This window comes from Plectropomus leopardus, chromosome 3 (genome assembly GCF_008729295.1).
Source record: "Plectropomus leopardus isolate mb chromosome 3, YSFRI_Pleo_2.0, whole genome shotgun sequence".
NCBI classification, from domain to species: Eukaryota; Metazoa; Chordata; class Actinopteri; order Perciformes; family Serranidae; genus Plectropomus; species Plectropomus leopardus.
This window is the reverse complement of record NC_056465.1, coordinates 21,496,622-21,521,337: the sequence shown is the minus strand read 5'-3', so window position 1 is coordinate 21,521,337 and position 24,716 is coordinate 21,496,622. Positions and strand designations below refer to the sequence as shown.

The 24,716-nt window shown below is 40.5% G+C and overlaps 2 protein-coding genes and 1 pseudogene across 2 annotated transcripts in view; 2 read left to right on the top strand and 1 right to left on the bottom strand.

The window, feature by feature from the left end:
- The window catches only part of p3h2 (prolyl 3-hydroxylase 2), a 74,293-nt gene extending 58,013 nt beyond the window's left edge, over positions 1-16,280 (bottom strand). Inside the window, exon 1 of the mRNA XM_042516497.1 lies at positions 14,484-16,280. Coding sequence (XP_042372431.1) covers positions 14,484-14,900 — 417 coding nt within the window. The 5' untranslated portion in view covers positions 14,901-16,280. The remainder of the gene's footprint in view (positions 1-14,483) is intronic.
- Positions 16,281-19,054: 2,774 nt separating this feature from the next.
- Positions 19,055-19,818, top strand: LOC121966475 (N-acetylaspartate synthetase-like). Its single transcript, XM_042516567.1, is given in 2 exon segments — positions 19,055-19,226; positions 19,229-19,818. Coding segments are annotated over 2 exon segments (762 nt in total).
- Positions 19,819-23,317: 3,499 nt separating this feature from the next.
- Positions 23,318-24,084, top strand: LOC121966486 (annotated as a pseudogene).
- Positions 24,085-24,716: the final 632 nt, after the last annotated feature.

The following is a 24,716-nucleotide window of genomic DNA, read 5'->3' as shown; positions in this document are numbered from 1 at the left end:
CTGGAGCCAAAAAGTTTACATTCTTTGCGGGGGCTCTCCCACTGGGTGACATCAACGCTCCTCTGCACGCTTTACATAAGCTGAACTTACAAATCTTCACTTTAATGGCACTCATTACTAAATTGGCAGACAGTGCTGATCATAAACACTCGCCTCAAGCAGAAGCCAAGTGTAAAAAGCTGTTGTAAAATAAATTGAAACTTGGTCATGTAGCGTTAGCGGACAGCAGTCTTCAGGGATTTAAACGAGGCTTACATGGTTCAGGATGGACCTTTGTGAGGAAATCATTTTACATCATCCTGAATGTCTCAAGGTGTATTTGTTACTGTAAGAAATACTTTGCAGAGTGAATAAACCCATGGTTGCAGCTAATTTTTGAAGACATAAGTTGACAGAAAGTGAAAGCACAAGCCAGTGATGATATGTGGTACAATGTATCAGTTTGAATGGGACAAATACACATACTGATTCAGGTGTGGCCAGAGCTGTAAGCTGTAATTAAAGCTTTCAACCCACAGTGCAGCAAGTTTTATCCCCAGAAGAGGATGTCATTATCGTAAAAAGATTACGTACAAGGCAAATCATTTCGTACCACATAAAAGCCATAAAACCATGATTTGTTTGTGTATCCTGCAACTTTGGTTGATGCTTATCAGAGGTTGTGCCACAAGATTGTTTTTCTCTGTGTACTCATCACAGCCTTCGTTTGGCACCGGACCATAAAAAATACTTAAAAATACACATTGAAACTGTGAATGACTTCTACAATTTTGGGCAGGACACAGAGCCGAAACTGGAATATAATGTTGAGTTAACTCCTTATGTACCTGTTTTGTTAGTATGGTGCTCTCTGAACTTCACCTAAATAGTAGTTTTTTCTAAAGTTTATTTATTTATATATTTTTTTTCAATTACCTGACAGGTGATGGCGATGTGATAGCAACGATGCAACTTCTTCTTAAAGCGGCTATCATAAATTTATGTATTCACAAAGGACCATATGGCTTCTTGGATGGAAAGGAGTTGCTTATAGCCACAAACCCACTGAGAATTAATGAGTGATAATAGCTTTAGCTTTATAGCACCTCTCAGCTCATTGTTTTGGTTTTACAGCTGTAACTGAAATGTTTTGGTTGTCTCTCACCACTTTTATTGTTTTCAGCCGCAGCATGCAGCTGTTTTCAATTTTAAGCAAAGCTCTAAAAACTGTGTGCACTACCTGCCTTGCACCAAACAGCAAACAAATGCAGTTAGAGACTAGCAAGTGAACAAAGTGAAGCATTTAGCATCTAGAGGTGCAACGCCATTGTTGTGATGGCCCGATATTCCAAATCCTTATTGGTCTAAAAAGTGTCCCATTTGACTGAAAGTCCATTTCTCTGACAACCAGATACCACCACCCCGAATCCATTGTGCTGAAGTCCTGTTTCTCCAAAAATACATAGTCCCTGCAGTTAGTTATCCAGCATTTCAGCAGCGTTTGAGCCGCCAATCACAGATGTTTTTACCCACTTGTTTCTCAGCGTCATTTGAGCCACGGATCCTAGGTAATGCTAGTCGGTGTGCTGTGCAGTGTACTTCTGGGGACATTTTAGTCCCCAGATTTTGCTGTGGTTGAAGTGCTCTTGACTTTTGATACTTCAGAACAAGCAGCCTTAGTCAAGCATGTCAGCAGCATCATGGAGGATGAGACTCTGCCACGTAAGGCTCTGAGATAACATTACCTTCTCTCTTCTGCTTAGAAATGAATTTATAGATCATAGCAACTTATTATGACACAGTCTCTGGATTTTTCTTTTTTATCGATCTGTCGTTAATGTATATAAACTTTATATGGAAAATAAACAAATAGTCAAATATTCATATTGAACTGCCGAATCTGATTCAGCTGAAAAAAAAAATCTGAATCAGGTGCAATCCTCATGTTTTTACCAACACTTCAACACAAGTGGTCCAGAAGGCAAAGTGAATTTTAAGCCAACCAGACCATGTGCTCAAAAAAGAATGTGTCATTATGCCCTCAGGCCGATGTTAATACAGTATGTCTCGGCTCAGAAAACAAACTGTTACACAAATTCTTTTATTCCTTAATCCATAAGGCTGCTTAATACTCAGACATAAATCTTACACCCTTCCTATAGATCTTGGTTCCCAATATTCTGTTGTTTTACTAAACTGTCACTGGCTGGCGTTGATACTGTTGTGATGAGGCTGTTGATGGTGTTTGACTGTGGATGTGTGTTGCTGTACACATCTATTTTTTACTATTTTTTTATTTATTTATTTATTTTACTATTGATGGGTTGACTGCATAAATGAATTGCCCTTTTGGGACTAATAAAGTATTCTGAATCTGAATATGAATCATAATGTTTCCCAGTGGTGTTTGAGTAACTGAATCTGTGTGTTTCTCACTAATCCCCTCCAGCTTTTTTGGCAACTTTTTTTTTGCCACCAACTGTGGTAAAAGCCAAAATATGACATTTTCATAACAATAACTAATTGGTTTTCGTGCCTAATCCTAACCACAAATTCACCATAGCCTTGTAACTGTGGTTTACAGAAACAAAAAATGCAAATATTTTTCTGGCACTTGGGCTGTCTATGTGGAGGGAGTGTGTATTGTCAAGCAACAATGGGCATCAATGGGCATTTAACTTTCGGATAACAGGCTGTCAGAGAAATTAGCATTTAGTCCTATGGGACCTTCCAATCCAAAAAGTTGATTTTCATTGCTGAGTACTCCTTCTGTCTCACTTTTGGTTCTATTCATCAGTTCAGGTAATCGTAAAGGCTTTCTGTAGGAGCCAGCAGGAGATGATGTAGAACCGACCTCACTTTTAACTCTTTGCAGATGATATACCCCTGCTGCTTGGAAAAGTCCTAAATTTGGAGCAAATGTTCTTTAAGGACATTTGGCTCTTATGAGAGATCAACACTCTGTTTTATTCTGTTTAATCACCATCTAGGCAGCCATGAGACATAACCCCTCCACATGTTTGGAGTCCAAAACTACTTTCAGCTTTCTTAGAGGAATTAGGGGGATTTCTTTTAGAAACAGATGAATTATTTTTCTCTAAATAATTCTCTCAGATCAGTTTAAGCTGGATGGATAATGAACAACAGTCAAGAGGCAGCTTTGTGAAATAAAGGCCACTTATTAGATCCACAATTCATACATCTAATAGATAAAAATTGAGACTAGCAGTATGTTGATAGCCATGACCTCATCGTCACACTGAGAAGGACCTCTTATTGGCTAAAAATGACACCACTGCAACCAAAGGGGGGGAAAAGCAACTTAACATCTTTTTCTCCTCATCCATAAAACATTGATGAAGAAGATAGGCCTGTCTGTGACTCATTGTGCTTATTGCTGTTTAACACTGTTATTAGCTGCAATTCATTCCAATCTGAACCAGATGTGGAGACGCTGCGAGGTCAGTGTCGGCCAGGGGTCAGGTCAACGTGGGATCATGAAAACCACTCTCTCCCCTGTCTTCTAATTTGGTGTAATACTACCTGTTGCCCTGCAGAGAAAAACCTCTCAGGGAGAGGAGACGCTGAGATCTAACGACAAAGATAAGCAGGTCACAGAGCGGCAGGGGATAATAGTTGGAAATCCTGGCGTTATGCACCGCTAAGATGAAATATTCTTTGGCAGTGGTAGGTAGAAGGAAGGAGGAGGGGGGTGTGCAAACTGGAAATAGTTCCCTTCTCTATGCCAACTGTCAAAGTTAACTTGGTGGTGTGTAACATAGGGGGGAATCAGAGAGCTGAAATGTTGTCTTTTACAACATTTATAAAACAAGACAGGACATGGCTGAAGTGCACCTCAGGTTCAAACTTGGACCTTTTAATGTGAGGCATATTCTGATATCAAACTATGCACCCAAGTTTTTCACACGCACTGAAACACATATAAACAGTGCCACATAGCCACTCATTTTCTACAGAGTCACCATGGGACCATCGCCCTGCAGGCTGACGACAGCAGAGAGGGCCTGGATAAACAATCAACACTTCTAATTGAATTTTACAGGAAACAGCTGTGGGGTCAAAAAGGCAAACAAACTGCCCTCAAAAGATGAATGACTCTCACTCCTGAGGAGTACTGCAGGATTTGGCACAGGATCCTTAATTTACATTTCAAATTTAGATTGAATTTGTTCTGTGTCAGGGACAACACATGTTAATTACATCAAATTGATGCAAATGAATTGGATTTTGCCAAAAAGCGAATTTTCCTCTGCAGTCCCTGTGGAGGTTTACGTAATACATTAAAAGAAACAGCATCTACCAAATGTAGCGTGATAAGAGTTCACCCATTTTTACATTATTACTGTATTCTGGATACTGTAACTAATGATTTACGATTCATCTGAAACATGTTTTCTTATTTTCTTCATATATTATTTGGTCAGGGCACCAAGTAGCTCAGTTGGTAGCACCTCATGTACAGAGGCTGTATCCTCGCCTCACAGGCTGCGGGTTCGAGTGCGCTCTCAGCCCTTTGCTGCGTGTCATCCCCCCTCTCTCCCCCCTTTTACGCTATGTCTGTCCTATACAGTAAAGGGCACAAAAAGCCCATAAAAATATCTTTTAAAATAAATAAAAACAGTAAAAAATGTCTATCAAAGTTTCGGCAACCCAGGGTACGTCTGGAAATATCTTGCTTTGTCTAATGAACAGCCCCAAACCCCAAAGATATCACATTAATTAGCATAGAAAACCTTCAATAATTTACATTTGAGAAGCTGTCACCATCTGTAATTCAGCCTTGGACTGCAAAGTCATATAGATCTATGCTGTTTATCTAGGGCTGGGCGATAAAGTTATATCAATAATATATTAGTTTCCTCGATAGTGATAAAATAAGTGTTCCATAAGTCTCCTATTAATCTTTCATTTGCTATTTTATTGCTACTTCAATATGTCATCAAAGTCTGTCTGTTTGTAATGTTTTGAATGAGAAATGGCAGAAATGAATACTGTGGGTGTAAAATGTATTAAAGGATGAGCACAGTTGAGATTTTTGTCTTGTTTATTTACTCTGCTTACACTGTCAGCTCAAACACTTACAATAGTATTTAACTGTCTGTACAAAGAGTTTGACATGCAGCTGACCAGAAATAATATTTATATATCTATTTTTTTTGTGTTATTTATTAACGTTATTTTGTTTAGCTATGAGTGGGGTTTAGTTACTCTTTAAGACTGATGTTTTTAATCTACCTCAGATGTGTTGGATGTTCTACTGTTTGGAAAATGTCTTGTTCTGACGGTAATTACTACTTAAATTCTACATTTTTTATTTTTCCTTTATGTTAATTGTTTTGCACCAAAACATCAAGTCAAATTCCTTGTATCTGTAAATGTACTTGGCAAATAAAACGGATTCTGATTCTGATAAATGGTAGTTTAAACTACAGTTAACTATCAGGTTTCTTCAACTTTCACTCAGGAGCAAAAATATGCTTTTAAACTAAAAAAATAAACAATAATTTGACTTTTTTGGTAGATATCTATCAATATGAAACTCTTTATCATGGTAACACTTTTAGCCATATCCCAGAGCCCTAACAGTACTCAATAAACAACATTAACACCAGAGCCACACAGCTGTGGTCTCCTATTCTGCTCTCCTTCTGCTAACTTGTGTTCAGAGTCCACTGCTTTACACCCAGATTTATACTGATCCAGCCGATGCCACAGCTCAGTTGAGGGTAGAGACCTCAACTCTGAAGCAGAACCATAATATCAGAACAATAGTCCATCAGTTACCCCTGCTTTGAGGGCCCGGTGGAAATATATATGATCACATCATGTGATCAGTAATGTGTGCTTCGCCAAGCCAGTGGAAAAAGGCCATAGGAGACATGTGACCCTGCTGTGGCTCTGAACAGGCTCCCTGCTGCTGGGACCACAGCGCAACGGGCACATACCAAATACCACAAACCTTCTGCCATACAGGACAGAAATTCTACCAATTTTCCAGAGGAGCTCTTAGTGCAATACAGGACCCCAGATCAAATATTTATTAAACTATATTGTGTACATTTGAGCCATTGAAAGACAAAAAAATATAGAAACCTTCTACACTCTAACTTAAAATGAAGGCAGCATAGAAAACGATTTCATTTTCCAGTGTTTTCCACATCAGATTTGACTTCCCGTACCCTCTACCCTCTTTATGGTTTCCACCCTGAAGCCCACAGCTCTCCACTTCCTAGAAATGATCTGCTGAGGACAGAAGCAACCTGAGACGTTAACACAGTTTATAGCTCACAGTTGTGCAGAACAAGCTGTGAGGTGGATATAGGATACCTCAGTCAACCTGTGGAACATTTTACTCTTTTTGTGGACTAAACGGTTGGCCTCAATATGTGCCCAAAGCCAAATACGTGTTTAGTTACAGTCAGAATAAATTGTGAAAAGGCTACTGGCTTCATTTGAACAAACATTTTGGTAAAATTAACAACACCAATGGTCAGTGTACACTGGCCTTTTTAATCTCCCCTGATTTAACAACTAGTGTATGACACACCCATGGGTGTATGAATAACAACAGGGATCAATGTACACTCCTCATATTCAACATGAAAGCTTCCCTCTCTTTGATGCAACCACTGCATGTTCACAGCAAACTGCTTGTCTGAAGCGGTTTGTTCTCAAAACTGTCCAAAGTTGACTTAAAGAAGCTGTTTATGACAGTCAGAGCATTAATACAGCAGCAAAGAACTATTTGCTGTGTAAATATGTAATAGAGTAACAGTGTCCTGAGTCACCTCTGTGTGTTGTGATCTGATCTTCTCTGTTCTTTGTTGTTATGATGCATGTGTGTTAGTGCATGTGACTCCCTGCATAAGTATCCCACCGCCAAGTTAATCCCCACGCTCTGCAATGCACTCATACGGTAGATACCCCTAAAAACGGCGTCCCGACCCATGGCGTAGTTGTGGAAGTGAGGTACCAACTCTTCGGCTCCCCCCCAGGTTAACACCATTAGCTCTGTCAGCACTGTTGTCATTGTAAGTGCTGTTAGCTCCATTTGCTGCAAGAAACATGCTCAGTCATCTCCATGTTGAAAACCCTGTGCAGACAATCTCAATAAGAAACTGCTTATACACAGAGATCAGGTTATAGGGCTGCTACAACGTCCCTTAGTTAAACTACTTTTGCATTTTTTCACATGACCAAAGGACAGCGCATTATTCCACTCCAGGGTGTGATTTTATACAGCATGCCAGCATTGAGGAAGCATGGAAAGAGGCATGGCAGGTGTGATGTACAGTATAAGACAACTGAGTTGGCCTCTGGTATGAAATATAACATACACATCAGCAGCATTTTCTAAATAATAACAATGGCATAACATGGCAATAACGATCTATTACCTGTTATATGGTGGCTGATTTAGCCATTAACTGCTGCTAGATGCTTTTTAAATCTACATGGGTTGCATACATAAAACGCCGTCAAAATATCCCACCCATCCCATCAATGGTCCCGTCCTGCCGGCTGTCCCTTTTACTAAGATGTTGTTAAAGTGCTGTTACTACCTCTGCTGCCAGCTTTAAGGCAAGACAACTCTGTCCCCCCCTTTCTGTGACTGTACCTTGAATAGGCAGTTTAAAACAGGGCTGGACTCTGAATCAAAGATATGCTCTGAATATCATATACAGCTCCTTTAAGTACTTTTCTCAGAAACTAATTTCTGCTCAGCTTGTGTGTATATGCGCATGTTACAGTTGACTGAAAGAAATATTTTCCACTTTTTCATGATTTCATGGAAAAGCAAAGGGGATTCTGTCTGTTTTGTAGAAGACAACATGACAGAGAAAAGTGGTTTCTCTGCTTGCACCCCCGCAGCAGCCAATGCATAGTTCAAGTCACTAGTGAAGCTGAACAGATGCCTGGCAAACACTGCTTTTTCCATCCCAGCCCTGATTTCTCCACTCAGACACCCAGGAGTCTTTGGCCAGACTGATAATCACCAAACACAAAGATTAATACACACACACAACCAGAATTTACAGGCAGAAACACACGCACGCACACACACATACACACACGCACACGCGCACACTCATATCTAAATGCTGTTCTCCAGCTGGTTGGATCAAGACTTTGAATCTCAGTCCAAATCCTCCTTTTTGTGATATTGTGATCTTCCATAAATTGAGAATACACCATCAGAATGCAGTCACTGTGATAAATGTTTCTCAGTTAATCAAGAGTTTGGAACTTGAAGCAAAAAAACTTCCTGACTGCTGTCAGCTCCCGCCTCAGCCCGATCTGCTGTTCTTTTCGGCCTCAGCCACACATGCACAGGTGCCAGCTCTTGACAAAGTCACCTCTGGGCCAAATCCGACTCCCTTCCATGACCTGCTGCTGTCTTGTCCCAGCTCACAAACCACTACAGTGACCCATTAGCAGCCTCCTGCCTCCTCCTCTCCTGCAGCCATTTAATTGTTAATCAGGGCGAGAACAATATTGGTGTGTTGCGCCACAGCGTGCCCCCACATTCCTGTAGTGCGTTATCCACTCAAATCCAGTCATGCATAAGGCCTTTGGCACAGCCAAGTGCCACAATGTCTGGCCGTCTGGGCAAAGCACAGCCCTGCACGCTAGGTTAGGGGAGCCAGGAGAGCAGCTTGTTGGCACTGCAGGTGTGTGCAGAGGAGAAGGAAATAGGGATCACTGCTATGGTGATTATACGATAGTATCCAGTGTCATATCTCTTTACTGATGCCCTTTTTCAATTACCAATATCATTTGTTTTTTGAAAGTTTTGATGAGTGTTGATCTAAACTATTTTAATGTTGACGTTTTACTGCCAAGCAAGTACAAGCAGAATATTTAAACCTAAATTACATCACAGAATGCTTTTAATTTTATTATGTTAATGTTAGAAACAGAGAAGTTAAATGACCTTTTTTTGTTTGGCTGAAAACCTTTTTTTGTGCAATAATCCTCTCACTTCAGGGATGAGTCTTTTTATTGTTTCACAAACAGTGAGTGTCACTTAATCCATCACTAGCAGTGTATCAAGTGGCTTTCTCGGGTGTTAGCTTTGTATTTCAGCAGGTTTAAGATACACTATAAGATAATCACAAAGAACATTAAAGAGATAGTTCGACAAATTTAGAATTACTTTTACTTTCTTAACGAGGGTTAGATGCTTTGATTGATAACACGGTCATGTCTGTTTGGTAAATAGGAAGGCGTACACATGTTTTTTGTGCATACACATCATTTATGCATCTGGCCTCAGGTCCTAAAATGTTGAATTATTCCTTTAAAGTATGAGACTTAACTGGAAGCTGAACACACCACAGTATATTATATTATCGCTTCATGCCCCAGATGCTCCAAAAATGTATCACAAACTTAAAAGGATCCTTGAATCACAGTCTTCATTTTTCCCTGTTAGGCACATATTTTTCTAAGATTTCTTTCTGTCATCTGCTCCTGGACTACTTTCTGTCCCGCTCCCAGTCAGTTTACAAATAGGATAACCGCAAAACGACCCTTTGGATACATCAAACACATAAATCTGACTTGGCGGCGAACGCCCGGCCTGCATCTGAGCAAATGGCAGCGTTACTGCTCATTTTATCCAATCCAAAGACAGAGCTCATCCTCCCTCCATCCCATTAATATCAGCTGCAGATGACACCAACACATAATCTAGTGCACAAACACTCACTGCTGTGAGTCCGGTCTGTAAAAAATGTCTTAATTTACCACTCAAATGTTCACTGCGTCCAACATTCTTCTCTAGGGTTCAAGCTAATGTGTGAAATGGAAACAGACATGTCTTCCCATGCTGCTGTGTGCTCGGCTAATGCTGTCAATTTCTCTCAATAAGCTGGAAAGGGAAGATAAAACTAATCACAGCAAGAATGCACCAAAGCGTTGCAATCATTACACTTTACACTCACACACCAAACCTTTAACAACAACAAGGCCAACAGATTTCAGCTCACCACGTGGCCATCTGAAGGGGGACTGTAATTGAGCCACAAACTACCTGCTGAGCTTTAATCAAATCATCACATTCATGAATGGATCGGACTTTAAAGAGAAAATTCCAGAAGAGGCTCACGACATCAGCAGGCCTCAGAGACTTTCCTGACCTACTGTCACCTTTTAACATCGTGCTGGGAGACAGGAGAAGTTCTCAAAACAAAATGTCAATGTGATACTTGTTGAGTTATGTGTCCCACATTCCCAGGACTTGACTATTATGTCAGTGCAATTAGAAAACTTGTGTAGTCAGCTTACATTTGCAAATTTATGGAGCTTGTACATTCTTGTTCTACAGTACAATAATGACTACAAATATCTTAACTAGCCTCAGATGTGGGATTATACTAGACGCACATGATGTGCATATCAACAGGGTTAATATGGGTCATCAATATCTTCCTTAATTACTAGTAACTGCTGTCCCCGTCTACCAAACTCATGTAGAGTTTAACATGTCCAGTCTGACATATTTGGTATCTTTGGGAACTCCCCTAAAAATGTTACCTGATAACATCAGTTTATCCTTCAGTCCAAGTGGAGGTTTGAGCCAAATTTAAAGAAAATCCCTCAAGGTGTTCATAAGATTATGTGTTCACAAGAATGGCGCAGATGCAAGGTCACACTGACCTTGACCTTTGACCACCAAAATCTAATCAGCTCATCACTGAATCCAAGTGAATGTTTGTGTCAAATTTGAAAAAAATAAATCCCTCAAGATTTTCTTAAGATACTGGGTTCACATGATGGAGACAAACGAGGTCACGGGGCCTTGAACTTTGACCTGTGACCATCAAAATCTAATCAGTTCATCGCTGAGTCCAACTTAATATTTGTATCAAATTTGAAGAAATTCCCTCAAGGCACTCTTGAGATATCGCATTCACAAGAATGTGCCGCACGGACGGAAGACCAACAGACGGACAACCTGACACATAATACCTCACAAGACTCCATCTGAGTAAAAATAAAACTTACATTATTTGCAAGTCATTCAGTATTCTTAAAACCAAATTTGTTTCTGGATATTTGTATTATGATTTTTATCTGAGTTTTACTTATTTTTCATAATCAAAATAAATATTGATAAATTTACAGACCACACAGAATGAGTCCTTCTTTCACAATCACTCCTTGGGGCAGCAGCGCTGTGAGACTGATCAGATTAAAGATAAAGGGGCAGGTGATATGATCTCTCCTTGTCCCTGAGGGCAGTTCAGGGCCTTTGATCGCTCTGCAGTTAGGTAACTGTAGTGAGAGCTGCGGCCAGAGCCAGAGATCACTGAAGGCCGTCGGCCCAGTCAGTGGCAGCCACATAAGTTGCCCTTTAATACCTGCAAAAGGTGGCGTGTCTCTCTTTTTTTAGAAAAGCAAACAGACCACAACAGGAAAATAAAATATTTGCCAGGCTAGATGATGGGCGAGCTGGGGACATATGCGGCAGCCTGAGTGCGGAGAACAGTTGGTGACTGTGGAGCCTCTTCTAACAGGCCCAATGGCAGCATTGTGCCAGCGGCTGTCAGGAGGAGGGTGTGTGATGCTGGAATGTGCAGGAATGTTATTTATTTTCGCAAACACCACCCCCAGTACCCCCATACTAACGTACACGTGAGGGTGCCTGCACACATATACAAACACACAGAAGAGTCAGATACTAATGTGCGCATGTACACACTGACTGGTCTGATGTGCTCTGATCCACTCGGCCAATAGGAACGCTCCAGCTCGGCCTCTCCTTACCTGTGGTAAGATAAACATGAGAGCTCTTAGCCTTGATGTGCTGCCATGTACTCAGTTCATTAAGACGTCAGCACGCAAGGACACACAGTGGAGGACGAAAAAAAAGATCTGCTAAAACATTCATGAAAGCCTCAGTTTCTGCTTTGTTGTGGGTTAAAAAAACCCTTTTTCTCTAACAGATGTTAAATAAATCATAATACCTTTACGCAAAACATCAGTAATATTTTGACAGCTGGGCGAGGATCTGTGTGTAAGGCCGCGTCTGTGCTCATGTCTAGACAGGAGCGTGCCCTTTTATGAGAGGATCACATCTCTTTCTCTGCTGATTCAGAAAAAAATGAGAAACCACTTGCCCAGCAGACAGTAACGGGGCAGAATAACTTCCCACCACTTCCGAGGAGGCTGTGTGTCATCACACTGGCATTTAGAGCTGGTCTGCAGTCAGGGACAGTGAAAGTCCACTGAGTCTCAGGTTCATGTGAGGAGATGGTGCCAGCTTCCCATCTAAGCTCCAAATGGGTTAAAGTGTCACTCTCTTGCTCACAAAAAGTTAATAAGCCAAATAATACTCAACCATAACCTGAGTTAAATACTAACATATAGTCAGCGCTGTGTGATAGTCACACAAGCCACTGAAACTGCGACTATCAGCCCCCTAAAGTGTCCTGAATTTGATCTTAAAGGTGCTGCTGAAGGACAGAAGCAGAAAGACAACTCCCCTGCAGGAATCATTGCACCATTGTTGTCATAATGCATCTTATTGTCTGCCTGCATGATGAACTGTTTGCAAAGCTCAAGTTCCACTCTTTTCATCTGCCGGAAGTCCACAATAATAGACAGCATAAAAGGAGGTTGGGAGACAATAAGGATGTTCTCTTTACAGTTTCTCCCACATTAAACCTGAATGAATAGATCATTTCATAAAAGGGGAGGTTTCCAACTCTTTCTATATAAGGAGTTTTGAATAAGAAAATCCATCGAGTGGGAGAATAATTGCAAATATTTGACAGACGACTTGCTCCCGGGGGACCAATATAGCACAGAGTCCCACAGAGTCTGAATCAGCAATTACACTTTGTTCCCAGCTCTCCTGTTTTATCTGTCTCTTGGATTGTTCCCACGCCTAGCACTCAACATCGTCCAAGCCGAAAGATGGACCTCATGGGAAATGCTCTGGAAATTTGCATGAATGTATTGCAAACAACAAAGAATTCTAATGTGTAAAAAGTGATGAAAAAATGCAAAAACGCACTGAATCTACAACCTGACTACACTTTTAAGTGAACCGTGAGTGATGCACTCTCATCTAGCAAGCTTGTGGCTACAACTGCGGATGAAGCAGAAGAGAGAAGAGAGCTGCCAAAACAGAAAATACACAAACATTTGCTCAAAAATAACACTGCACACAGAGGAGCCATAAAAACCAAAGCGCGGCTGTCAACAAAGGACTGAAGCAAGTGCACAGACATCTGAAGAGTCAACCTGCTGTGATCGGGCTGCTGAGCCTTGATCTACCTGTAACTCAATCTAATGTCAACAACATAATAATCGTGTGTGTGTGTGTGTGTGTGTGTGTGTGTGTGAGATACATGGAAAGAGAAACGCATGTAGTGCACGTTACATCACACTGTTGCATACTGCTGCTGTTGGGACTGAAAACGTCATGCTTGCATAATATTAACTTTTAAAGAACTATCATACAAACCTTGTTATTCAGGTTTCTGCACAGTCTGACTGATATCAGCAGTCTACTATTATTGGTCAGTATTGGCTTATCACACATATGTATCTGATTCAGATAGATGTAGTATATTCGTGGTTTTTTTTTTTATCCTAATTCTATACTTATTTTGCCAATTTATATTTTTTCCTCTCTGTTTAAACTTTACTCTCAATATTGAAATTAAAATGTATTGTGCTTTTACACACAAACTTGCTCATTCACACGACTCACAATTCACACCCCTTGTGTTTTTGGTTGATTTACATTGCTTATTTTATGTTTGCTTACTGACCCTTTGCTGGCTTGTTTGATTACACTGCTTGATTACATGACTTTTGTATTTAATTATTGTGCTTTCAAAGATGACATTCTTTGTCAGTTCCAAGTGGTTTTCTTAAATCTCACCTGCACAGCTTCTTTTTTTTTTTAATTTTGTTGTTGTATTTCTACTACTTAGTTTTGCACAAAAAAACTTGCAATGTTCAACTGTAAAACATCCTGTTTTTTTGCTTTGCATAATGTTATTTGGAAAAAATAAATAATACATTTCTTAAAAACTCTTCAATATTAATATTGAGATCTAAAAAACAACATTGGCTGGGCTTTACTCCTGCAGCGAGTGCTGATTTTTCCAGAATGTTCTCAACTTTCAGTGGTTATGTACGCTGTGTGGCTCATGTATGTGGTTATTTTGCACAGAGGTGAGGCACTGGCACGTGCATACATGCCCAATTTTATATGCACAAATACCACAGTGTTCTAGTAAAGTGGAAACTAAATTGAATTCCCATGAGCAGCAGTTGTTTTCTGCTCGTGAAGCTGACCTCTCATCACTCTGCATCACGTTGCTGGGCAGCAGCAACAGCTGATGAAGACTGTAGGTAATGTGAAGCAGCGAGATAAATAATTCCCCGTGGAGTGGACAACAGTAGAGCTCATTCAGAGCCAGATTGCGGTGTAACTCCACATGCAGACCCCCTCCCCCTACCTTCTGATACGCCAGCTGCAGATAGTTGTAGGGGATCCTCCTGTTGAAGTCCTGCACCACATCCTCGCTGACTTTGTGCAAAGACTGAGTGCCAAGTTTCTCCTCGATGCATGTGTTCATACACGCCGCTCTCCGAAGCACCACGTCTGGGAAGCGCAGCTCCGAGAACGTCCCATCAAAAGGATGCTGGTCCTGGCACCTCAGCCGGCACCGGACCTTAGTGCGTCGGACCTCTGCGTAGCTGCTGAGCGCTGCCTCCATGTAGCGCACCACGTTTGTGTAGTCGTTGTTGTAAAACGCCTGCACGGCATTGTCATATAAAAGGTCGTAAGGCTCCAGGAAAGCAGCTGAGGATGACAACACGACGGTGATCAGGACTACGGAGAAGACAGCAGCCGGTGAAACGTTTCCATCCATCCTCTGCGTAGGTTCAGACGGTGAGGAGCGAGCGGCGGAGAGCAGACCTGTCAGTCACAACGATATCAGCTTCGACTCGTGTTAGAGTCCATTTAAAAGACACTCAGGACGGCACCGGACCAGGGCGGAAATAATGTTGCCCTAGTCGGGGACACACATTTTGTTCTGACCCCTCTCAGGCTCCGCTAACTCCTCCCCTCCAAGACATGAATGGCCGGAGTACAATCACTGCTCCCCCCGCGAGGCTCCTTCAGGGAGTCCCGAGGGTCGCCTCAAACACCAGAAATAACTTTTGACTTCACGTCATTTTAACACGATTTCGTTAAGTTTAAAAAAGTTGTTGTTTCGTGACACAAATGTTAAATCTGAGGAAACTGGCAAAAGAGAAATCAGGTTTCTTCTCCCTTTGAATAAATTCACTAAAAAAATGCCTGAAAAAGTGACTTTCCTCTGATAAACAAATGGCACCAAAGACGGCTCTCATTATAGACCAGTCAGCAATACGTAAGTCAAATTAAAAATTGTGACAGTTTAAAACTATTTTAATAAGATTTTACAACTTTTGATTGGGCCATTAACCCCTTAAAATTTCAGTAAATAGGCTTGATTTCTTTCCAAAACACGGTAAGTAGGCAATGAGCGACGGAAGACGAAATTGCCCCAAAATTAGCAAGACATTAATAAGAATACAAGAACATTTCCTGAAAATCTGCTTTTTGCCCCTTTTTTAACGGAGTTACTCAATGCCTTTTTCCCGTGTTTTTTGCTCTGGGTTCAAAGGTATAAAATACTTGTGAAAGGCATTTGATAGCAGCACAAGAAAACCGATGTTGCTCCAGGTTTCAGAGGGTTAATTATCAATATAGCTATACATTTAAGTTTTCCAAGAAAATGGCACACAGATGATAAGTCTTTGTAATATTAATCATATATTATTTTTTGGGATGACTTATCTAATATCTGCCCACTACCTACAGAATAAAAATGGCCCCTTGTTTTTTAACTTGCACTCAATCAATAAATAATTAAAATAGCCTTAATAAGAAAACCTTTACATTTTTGGTTTGTTTACCTCACCCAATCTATTATGGCAAGACATACATGTACATATACTTGTACTGCTGGCTTCTGGAAGTTTCTTTTGTTTCGGGTGTTCAGTGTGAGAGTCAGAAAACAGAAAGCACCCATGTAAAGGAGACTGTCTCCCTCTGCAGGCTGTTTCAGTTGCAAGCAGTTTGATCAGACTTATAAAAGCAAAATCTCAGCCCAGACAGTCCTGTGAATCTTAAATAAATGAACATGAGGTGAAGTCAGGAAATTAACCTTTTACTTCATTCCTCAGTCATTAATTTATTCAACCATCAATGTACTTTAACCATTAAAAAAGATTGTCCACAAATTCTTGTTTTCCCTGTTCTTTTACTGCCTGTTTCCTTGGTGCCATATTGTATAAAATGTGTGTGTGTGTGTGTGTGTGTGCACGCGTGCTTGCATGCATGTCACCCAACAATCATGGTTTATATCAATAAGGCACAGCATCAAAACCTACTGACAGGTGAAGTGAACCCACAGGACTCAAATGACCCAGGACACCCCCCTGATTGACTGGGATCTGAGGACTCTGGAGGCCAGGTCAAGGCCTTGAGCAGTTTTTGAGATGTGGCATGGTGCATTGTCCTGCTGGGTGGTCACTGCCATTGTGGAGTCCGTTGCAATGTCCACAATATGACAGAGTGGCAAAAAATAGCATAAGTCACTGGTCTTCAACAGGGGTCAGCGACCCCCTTAAAGTTACTGCAGGGGGGCCGCCAAATTGTTCATTCAGTTATTAGCTCACATTCACACTTACAGCCAATTTAGAGTCACCAGTCACCTTTATGTCTTTGTAATGTGGGAAGAACCTGGAGAGAACCCACGCTGACACCGGGAGAAAATGCAAACTCCACACAGAAAGGTTACCCCAGTCCAAGGTCCAAACCCCACCCCAACCTGGTTCAAAACCTATGACTCTCCTGTACGGTGTCCATATTAGGACATCCTCAGGTTTCAGGGTTCAGAGTCAGACCTTAGATGAAAAGGCATCAGGTCTCAGTAAAAAACACCATCAGGTCTCAGAGAAAACACGGTCAGACTTCAGAGAAAACACGGTCAGACTTCAGAAAAATCAGTCATTAGACCAAACGGCCTCAGAAGAAAAGTCGTCAGAAAAAACAGACTCCTGGGAATAATCGACTGGGGACAGTAAATATGTCATCCAGATGCGACTTGAACTGTACTGATGCAGGCGCCGAGTGCATGGAAGAAACCGAGTGTAAGTTTTATTTATTCTCTTTATTTTGTCTTACTTCAGCCACTGTTGAGATATGTTCTTTTGAACGCTACATTTTTAACATTAATGGTGTAGTGGTAGTACTGTGAGTCAACAGTACTACCACTACACCACTGTGCCATCGCTGCCAAATTATTGTGATAATATTTTAGATTCCTTTTTTTTTTTTCATAAATAAAATACATAAAATAATGAAAATGATTAAATATGAAGATGCAAATTGACATGCATCAAAAAATAGCAAAGATAAATTGGCCTAATTAAAAAAAATCTGTCAAACAGGCTATTACCTATGAATCCTACTGCAATCACCTAAATAATCTACATAAATTTGTCATCTAAATCTATGTTTAACATAACAACACAATGTATAAATATATTAATCTGACAATAACACTATTTAAATAGCTAAGAATTGTATGTACTGAGGTTTCTTTATACATGGCAGCCCATGTATGTAATTCACTGCAATTCAGTGTTGTGCAATAAGATGAAGTTAGGTGATTTGCAACACCTAACAGTAGATTACCCAGTAAACCACCTAAAACTCTGAATACTACCTTAAGTGTTACTTTTGTTAAGGATCTCTCCTATATTTCAATAAAGAAAATATGTTGCCATGTAAACCACTTCAGAAAATGTTGACTTTCAAGCACATGGAAAACCCCTACCTCACTTTGATGACATGTTCAGACAAAATGGGACAGTTATGTTTGTTTAAGTGATAATATCGATTTATCAGTTTAGTAATAAATTAAATAAATCATTAATGTAACCTGTGGCTACTCATTAAAAAAGATCGTCAAACTTTTCTGCCAAGCTTTCCCAGCTCTTTTACTGGCCATTTCTTTCGTGCTGTATTGTCTTCAAGGGATGTCTTACTTCATTAGTCTATCTTTAATATTAAAAATAATTTTTAAAAAAATACTAAAAATGTCTGTAATGTGACAAAGTGGCACAAAAAACATAACTTGTGATTTTATGGCACCTGGTAATCTAAAATCATGCTGGTTTCACACAAAAAAAACCTGCACCATTTTACCTGAAAGCATTAAGTAACTACTTACTGAGAATCCTTTCCAATAAAAAACAGTCATTAACTGTTTGATTATGAGCCAAACACTTCATAAAATGCAACATACCTACACCCATTTTGTTGTTCTACCCTTACCATTTTAGCTGCAGTGTTATTTTTTTTTTAACCAAAAAGAGAGCATCACCATGCCACAAAGCTCATACTGTGGCCTCTCGCCCTGGGGCCTGTCATTTTCTGAATCTTTGTGTTGCCTGTACTAGTTCTAAAACTATACCTTGACACAACTATGACTATGACTATTGGCTATCCGGCTAAAATACTTGAGGAACCTGTAAAACCTCTTTTTAAGCCCTTTACCTGTCTTCCCCCTATGACATTAGCACTCTGCACATACAGAACTAGAGTACCTGGTCTTTACAGGAACTCCACTGACATTTGGTTTTGCATGGGACATAAGCAGCAGGCTTTTGGGTTAATGCTCAGATTTTGTTTGACCCATCAACTACCCTCCCAACCGGCCTGAGCGGACTTTCTTGCAGTTTATACTACAGTAGTTGGAGGAGTTGGAGACTTGCCACATTGGAGACTGTTGCCTCAAGGTCTGTATCACACCACAGCTGGACTGGGTTCTTTCGTCTGTAGGGATTCTCTAAAAACATCTGTAAAACCTGTGGGGCACCATAGGCCTGCTATCTGTACTATATAGAGAAACTTGTGCGTAACAGACAGCAACAAAAAGTCTCCAGTCTCTGCGTCTTCGGGATTTGATCACATTTTTTTAAGCTAGATATGGCGGAAAAAGTACAGAGAAAAGATGTCCAAAAACATGGCAAAGGACTAAAAGCACAAAACAGACCTCAAACTCTAGTTGTGCGTGAGTTTGAACCTGCAGACAAAACGGAAGTTCATCGGATCTTTAATGACGGGCTGATGGAGATGGTAACAGATACTGCCTTTAGAGGCTGAGACATCATCCTGAGAGTCTCCTGCTCTACACTGCTATGACACTTGTATGTTATGTCATAACCGCATGTTGGTGGATGATAGTACTCCTCCCTGTTATTATTCTGTGTGGGCGCTACTTCTACAGCAGACGCGTGATCCATGGTTACCTGGAGCGGGCCATGGGCACAGACATGGCAGACATCGAAGGGTATTACATGAAACCACCAGATTCCTGTATGTGGGTGGCAGTGCTCGAGGGCGAGGTGGTGGGTGTGGTGGCAGCAGACGGACAGCAGAAGTCAGAAGGTGCTGTGGAGTTGCGGCGGATGTCTGTTGACCAGAGCTGTCGTAGACATGGAGTCGGCATTGCGCTGGGACAGAAGTTGCTGGAGTTTGCTGTCACTCACAAATACTCCTCTGTTTTCCTGGGAACCACAGCGTACACGCCAGCAGCTCACAAGCTCTACATGCGTTTGGGCTTCCGCTGTGTGGGGGTCACCAACGGGTACATCACACCTGGTACCAGATGGTCCTTACTGGAGCGGATTTTCTACAGAGTCAGCCATCATCACTACAGCCTCCACGTGGCAAATAATAACATCTCTTAATCGGTTCGGATCCTTTTTCTATTCCGATTGGCTGTAACTTCTCTACGATGTCTAGATCTATGATGCCGTGTGCAGGGGCCCTATGCAGAGGCGGTCTCTGTGGGCCCCCCGCCTTTCCTCTCTTGATCTCATGTATTTTGGGATTTTTGGTTGGGTTTTTTTTGTTTTTGTTTTAAGTCAGTGTGTCTTCTTTCCCTGTCAGTTCTTTCGTCTCTTTTTTGGAACTGTGATCTCCCTTTTTTGGGGAAAAAAAGTAACAGTCAATGGTTCTTCAGCAGCATAACCAGTCACTCACTCAAACCAGTTTGTGCTTTTAAGAGGTGAGAGGGGCCTAAAAGGGTTTTCAATTTTTTTTTTTAAATAAAGAAACTAATATTCTTTACTCATTTATTTGACCAATATTAGTTTAGTTATGGTAGGAATTACTTAAAATAGTAAACTGTAAAGAAAACAAAACTTTTCATGCCAGGTTTTTTGAGCCCCCACCCCCCACTGGGTAATCAGCCCCCCCCCCCCCCCCCCCCCCCCCACTTTGACGCCCCTCACTGTCAAATCCACCCAAATGCACAGACTTACTTGATGAGATGTTTTTGAGCCAATCACTGTTTCACATCACCTGACATGGACTGCAGGAAAGCCACGCCCCTTTTTAAACAAGCACGGTTGACTGTGAGGCAAGGAGAAAGCACAAGGCACGTTTCAGTCTATTAATCATATTGTTGAAGAACATAATTTGTGTTCAAATCGTTGTTACTTGTCAAACTATCATGTGAAAGATTTCTAGCTTTTACACAGGAGTTTTTCAAACACATGATCTGTGTCAATGGAAAATTAATACAGATTTACTGTTCTGATTTGATTTTTTAATGGTACAATCATCTTATAATGCACTGTATTGATTATGTGTGCAGGTTATTAACTTAGGAGGTTTTCAACATACAATTCAAAATATATATGCAGTGTGTGTTTTAAACCATCACTTTAGTCAATTATCTGAGTAAAGCATTCATGAAAAATAAATAATCTTACATTATTTTTTGTTGAAAAAAAAAAAAGTCTGGTAGGATCATTTATTCTCATTTTCATTATTATGTGGTTTCTGCCTTAAGATTCTTCATCCGTCAAGGTGGACATAAAAATAAGACATAATAAGGTGTCATAATTAAAAAAAAAATGTTGCTACTGATTTATGTGCTCTTTAAAAGTAGAAATCCAGCTACAATATTATTTTTTTGTGTGTGTGTTTGGAGCTTATTTGGGTTGTGAATGGGCTAAAATGGACAACACTGACTTAGTGGGAAAGCAGAAAACTCACTTATTGTCTGTACCAGGGAAATTCCTACCGTATGTCCTGAAGTGCAACCTGTTAGGGCAGAGTTTAGCGTGGCCTTTCAGCAGTTTACCTCTGACTCACACCAGCTGTGGCTTCTTTGAACCATAACCACAAAATACAATTTTTCCAGGAAGTTTTCCATTTACCAAACTTTTTTAGGCCTATTTGTAGAGTTAGCAAATCAAAAGGGCCAACTATTTAAGTTAATATGCAGTGTGCTGACAGGAGTCCAGTGTGTCTGGGAGTATTAAAAGCAATTTATTTCAGTACTTTTTAAATGTTAATTCTATTTTGATGCCATGTAAAATGCCTTAATATGACCCGATGGGCATATATATCTCAATAAATATGATATATCAATAAAATTAAAAACAATATATCAACATGTTGACCAACTGTTAACTTAATACTCCTTGAAACTACAGAGATAGAGCCAAGAAGGTAAAAGCACTTAAGAACCTATACACTCACATTTACAGTAAATACTGTTCTTTGACTACTCAGCTGTAAATGTAAACACATGATATGATGCATGGGTCTTCAACAGGGGGTTAATTCAGGGTGGCCACAAAAATATTATTATTATTATTATTCAAAAATGAAATATGTCTGAAAATACACATAAAGATGAATCCAACATATTAGCAAAGATAAAACAGCCTATCCATAAGAGGAAAAACAAAAACAAGCATTTACAGTACACAGCACTGATGACAGGCTAACTATTACTCATGAATCCTTAATTTATAACTCTGTCTATAATTTTTTATTTTTATAGCTCAGTTTTGTATGCATCAGACAAAGGGACATTTATATGTGGCTCTTTAGGCCCTACACATTAAAGTAGGCCCAATTTAACTCAATTTAACATGTGGTTGGGGGTCCCTGCTCTGTTTCTTTTTCAGCTGAGGGGTCCACTTTTATGAGGAAGTAATCCCAGGTGTTTATTTTAATCTTCGTTATTTTGGAAAATTAAATCTGGGGCCAAACTTCTATATTATTTATTATAACTTTTTAAATCAATCTTAGAATTACTAGGACTGATTAGTATTGTTATCATTATTAGTATTGTTATCATCATCATTATTATTATTATATTGTTATCATTATCATTATTATTGTTATTTACCTCTGTAGGAAAAATAATCACCCAAAGTTTTTTTTTAAGTTTTTAAAAAAAAATTTTTTTTAAAAGAAAACATGGTTTCCAAAACCCAAAACCGGCTGAAATTTGTGATTTTATGGCACCTGGTAATCTAAAAGTGTTACAAAGAGTAACACTTTGTGTTACTCTTTGTATGAAAAGTGCCATACAAATAAAGATTTGATTGATTGATTGATAAAATCATGCTGGTTTCACAAAAAAAAAACTTGCACCATTTTACCTGAAAGCATTAAGTAACTACTTACTGAGAATCCTTTTCAATAAAAAACAGCCATTAACTGTTTGATTATGAGCCAAACACTTCATAAAATGCAACATACCTACACCCATTTTGTTGTTCTACCCTTACCATTTTAGCTGCAGTGCTATTTTTTTTAACCAAAAAGAGAGCATCAACATGCCACAAAGCTCATACTGTGGCCTCTCGCCCTGGGGCCTGTCATTTTCTGAATCTTTGTGTTGCCCGTACTAGTTCTAAAACTATACCTTGACACAACTATGACTATGACTATTGGCTATCAGCCAGAAAAACTTCGGGAGCCTGTAAAACCTCTTTTTAAGCCCTTTACGTGTCTTCCCCCTATGGCATTAGCACTCTGCACATATAGAACTAGAGTACCTGGTCTTTACAGGAACTCCACTGACATTTGGTTTCGCATGGGACATAAGCAGCAGCCTTTTGGGTTAATGCTCAGATTTTGTTTGACCCATCAACTACCCTCCCAACCGGCCTGAGTGGACTTTCTTGCAGTTTATACTACAGTAGTTGGAGGAGTTGGAGACTTGCCACATTGGAGATTGTTGCCTCAAGGTCTGTATCACACCACAGCTGGACTGGGTTCTTTCGTCTGTAGGGATTCTCTAAAAACATCTGTAAAACCTGTGGGGCACCATAGGCCTGCTATCTGTACTATATAGAGAAACTTGTGCGTAACAGACAGCAACAAAAAGTCTCCAGTCTCTGCGTCTTCGGGATTTGATCACATTTTTTTAAGCTAGATATGGCGGAAAAAGTACAGAGAAAAGATGTCCAAAAACATGTCAAAGGACTAAAAGCACAAAACAGACCTCAAACTCTAGTTGTGCGTGAGTTTGAACCTGCAGACAAAACGGAAGTTCATCGGATCTTTAATGACGGGCTGATGGAGATGGTAACAGATACTGCCTTTAGAGGCTTGAGACATCATCCTGAGAGTCTCCTGCTCTACACTGCTATGACACTTGTATGTTATGTCATAACCGCATGTTGGTGGATGATAGTACTCCTCCCTGTTATTATTCTGTGTGGGCGGCTACTTCTACAGCAGACGCGTGATCCATGGTTACCTGGAGCGGGCCATGGGCACAGACATGGCAGACATCGAAGGGTATTACATGAAACCACCAGATTCCTGTATGTGGGTGGCAGTGCTCGAGGGCGAGGTGGTGGGTGTGGTGGCAGCAGACGGACAGCAGAAGTCAGAAGGTGCTGTGGAGTTGCGGCGGATGTCTGTTGACCAGAGCTGTCGTAGACATGGAGTCGGCATTGCGCTGGGACAGAAGTTGCTGGAGTTTGCTGTCACTCGCAAATACTCCTCTGTTTTCCTGGGAACCACAGCGTACACGCCAGCAGCTCACAAGCTCTACATGCGTTTGGGCTTCCGCTGTGTGGGGGGTCACCAACGGGTACATCACACCTGGTACCAGATGGTCCTTACTGGAGCGGATTTTCTACAGAGTCAGCCATCATCACTACAGCCTCCACGTGGCAAATAACAACATCTCTTAATCGGTTCGGATCCTTTTTCTATTCCGATGGCTGTAACTTCTCTACGATGTCTAGATCTATGATGCCGTGTGCAGGGGCCCTATGCAGAGGCGGTCTCTGTGGGCCCCCCGCCTTTCCTCTCTTGATCTCATGTATTTTGGGATTTTTGGTTGGGTTTTTTTTGTTTTTGTTTTAAGTCAGTATGCCTTCTTTCCCTGTCAGTTCTTTCGTCTCTTTTTTGGAACTGTGATCTTCCTTTTTTGGGGAAAAAAGTAACAGTCAATGGTTCTTCAGCAGCATAACCAGTCACTCACTCAAACCAGTTTGTGCTTTTAAGAGGTGAGAGGGGCCTAAAAGGGTTTTCAATATTTTTTTTAAATAAAGAAACTAATATTCTTTACTCATTTATTTGGCCAATATTAGTTTAGTTATGGTAGGAATTACTTAAAATAGTAAACTGTAAAGAAAACAAAACTTTTCATGCCAGGTTTTTTGAGCCCCCACCCCCCACTGGGTAATCAGCCCCCCCCCCCCCACTTTGACGCCCCTCACTGTCAAATCCACCCAAATGCACAGACTTACTTGATGAGATGTTTTTGAGCCAATCACTGTTTCACATCACCTGACATGGACTGCAGGAAAGCCACGCCCCT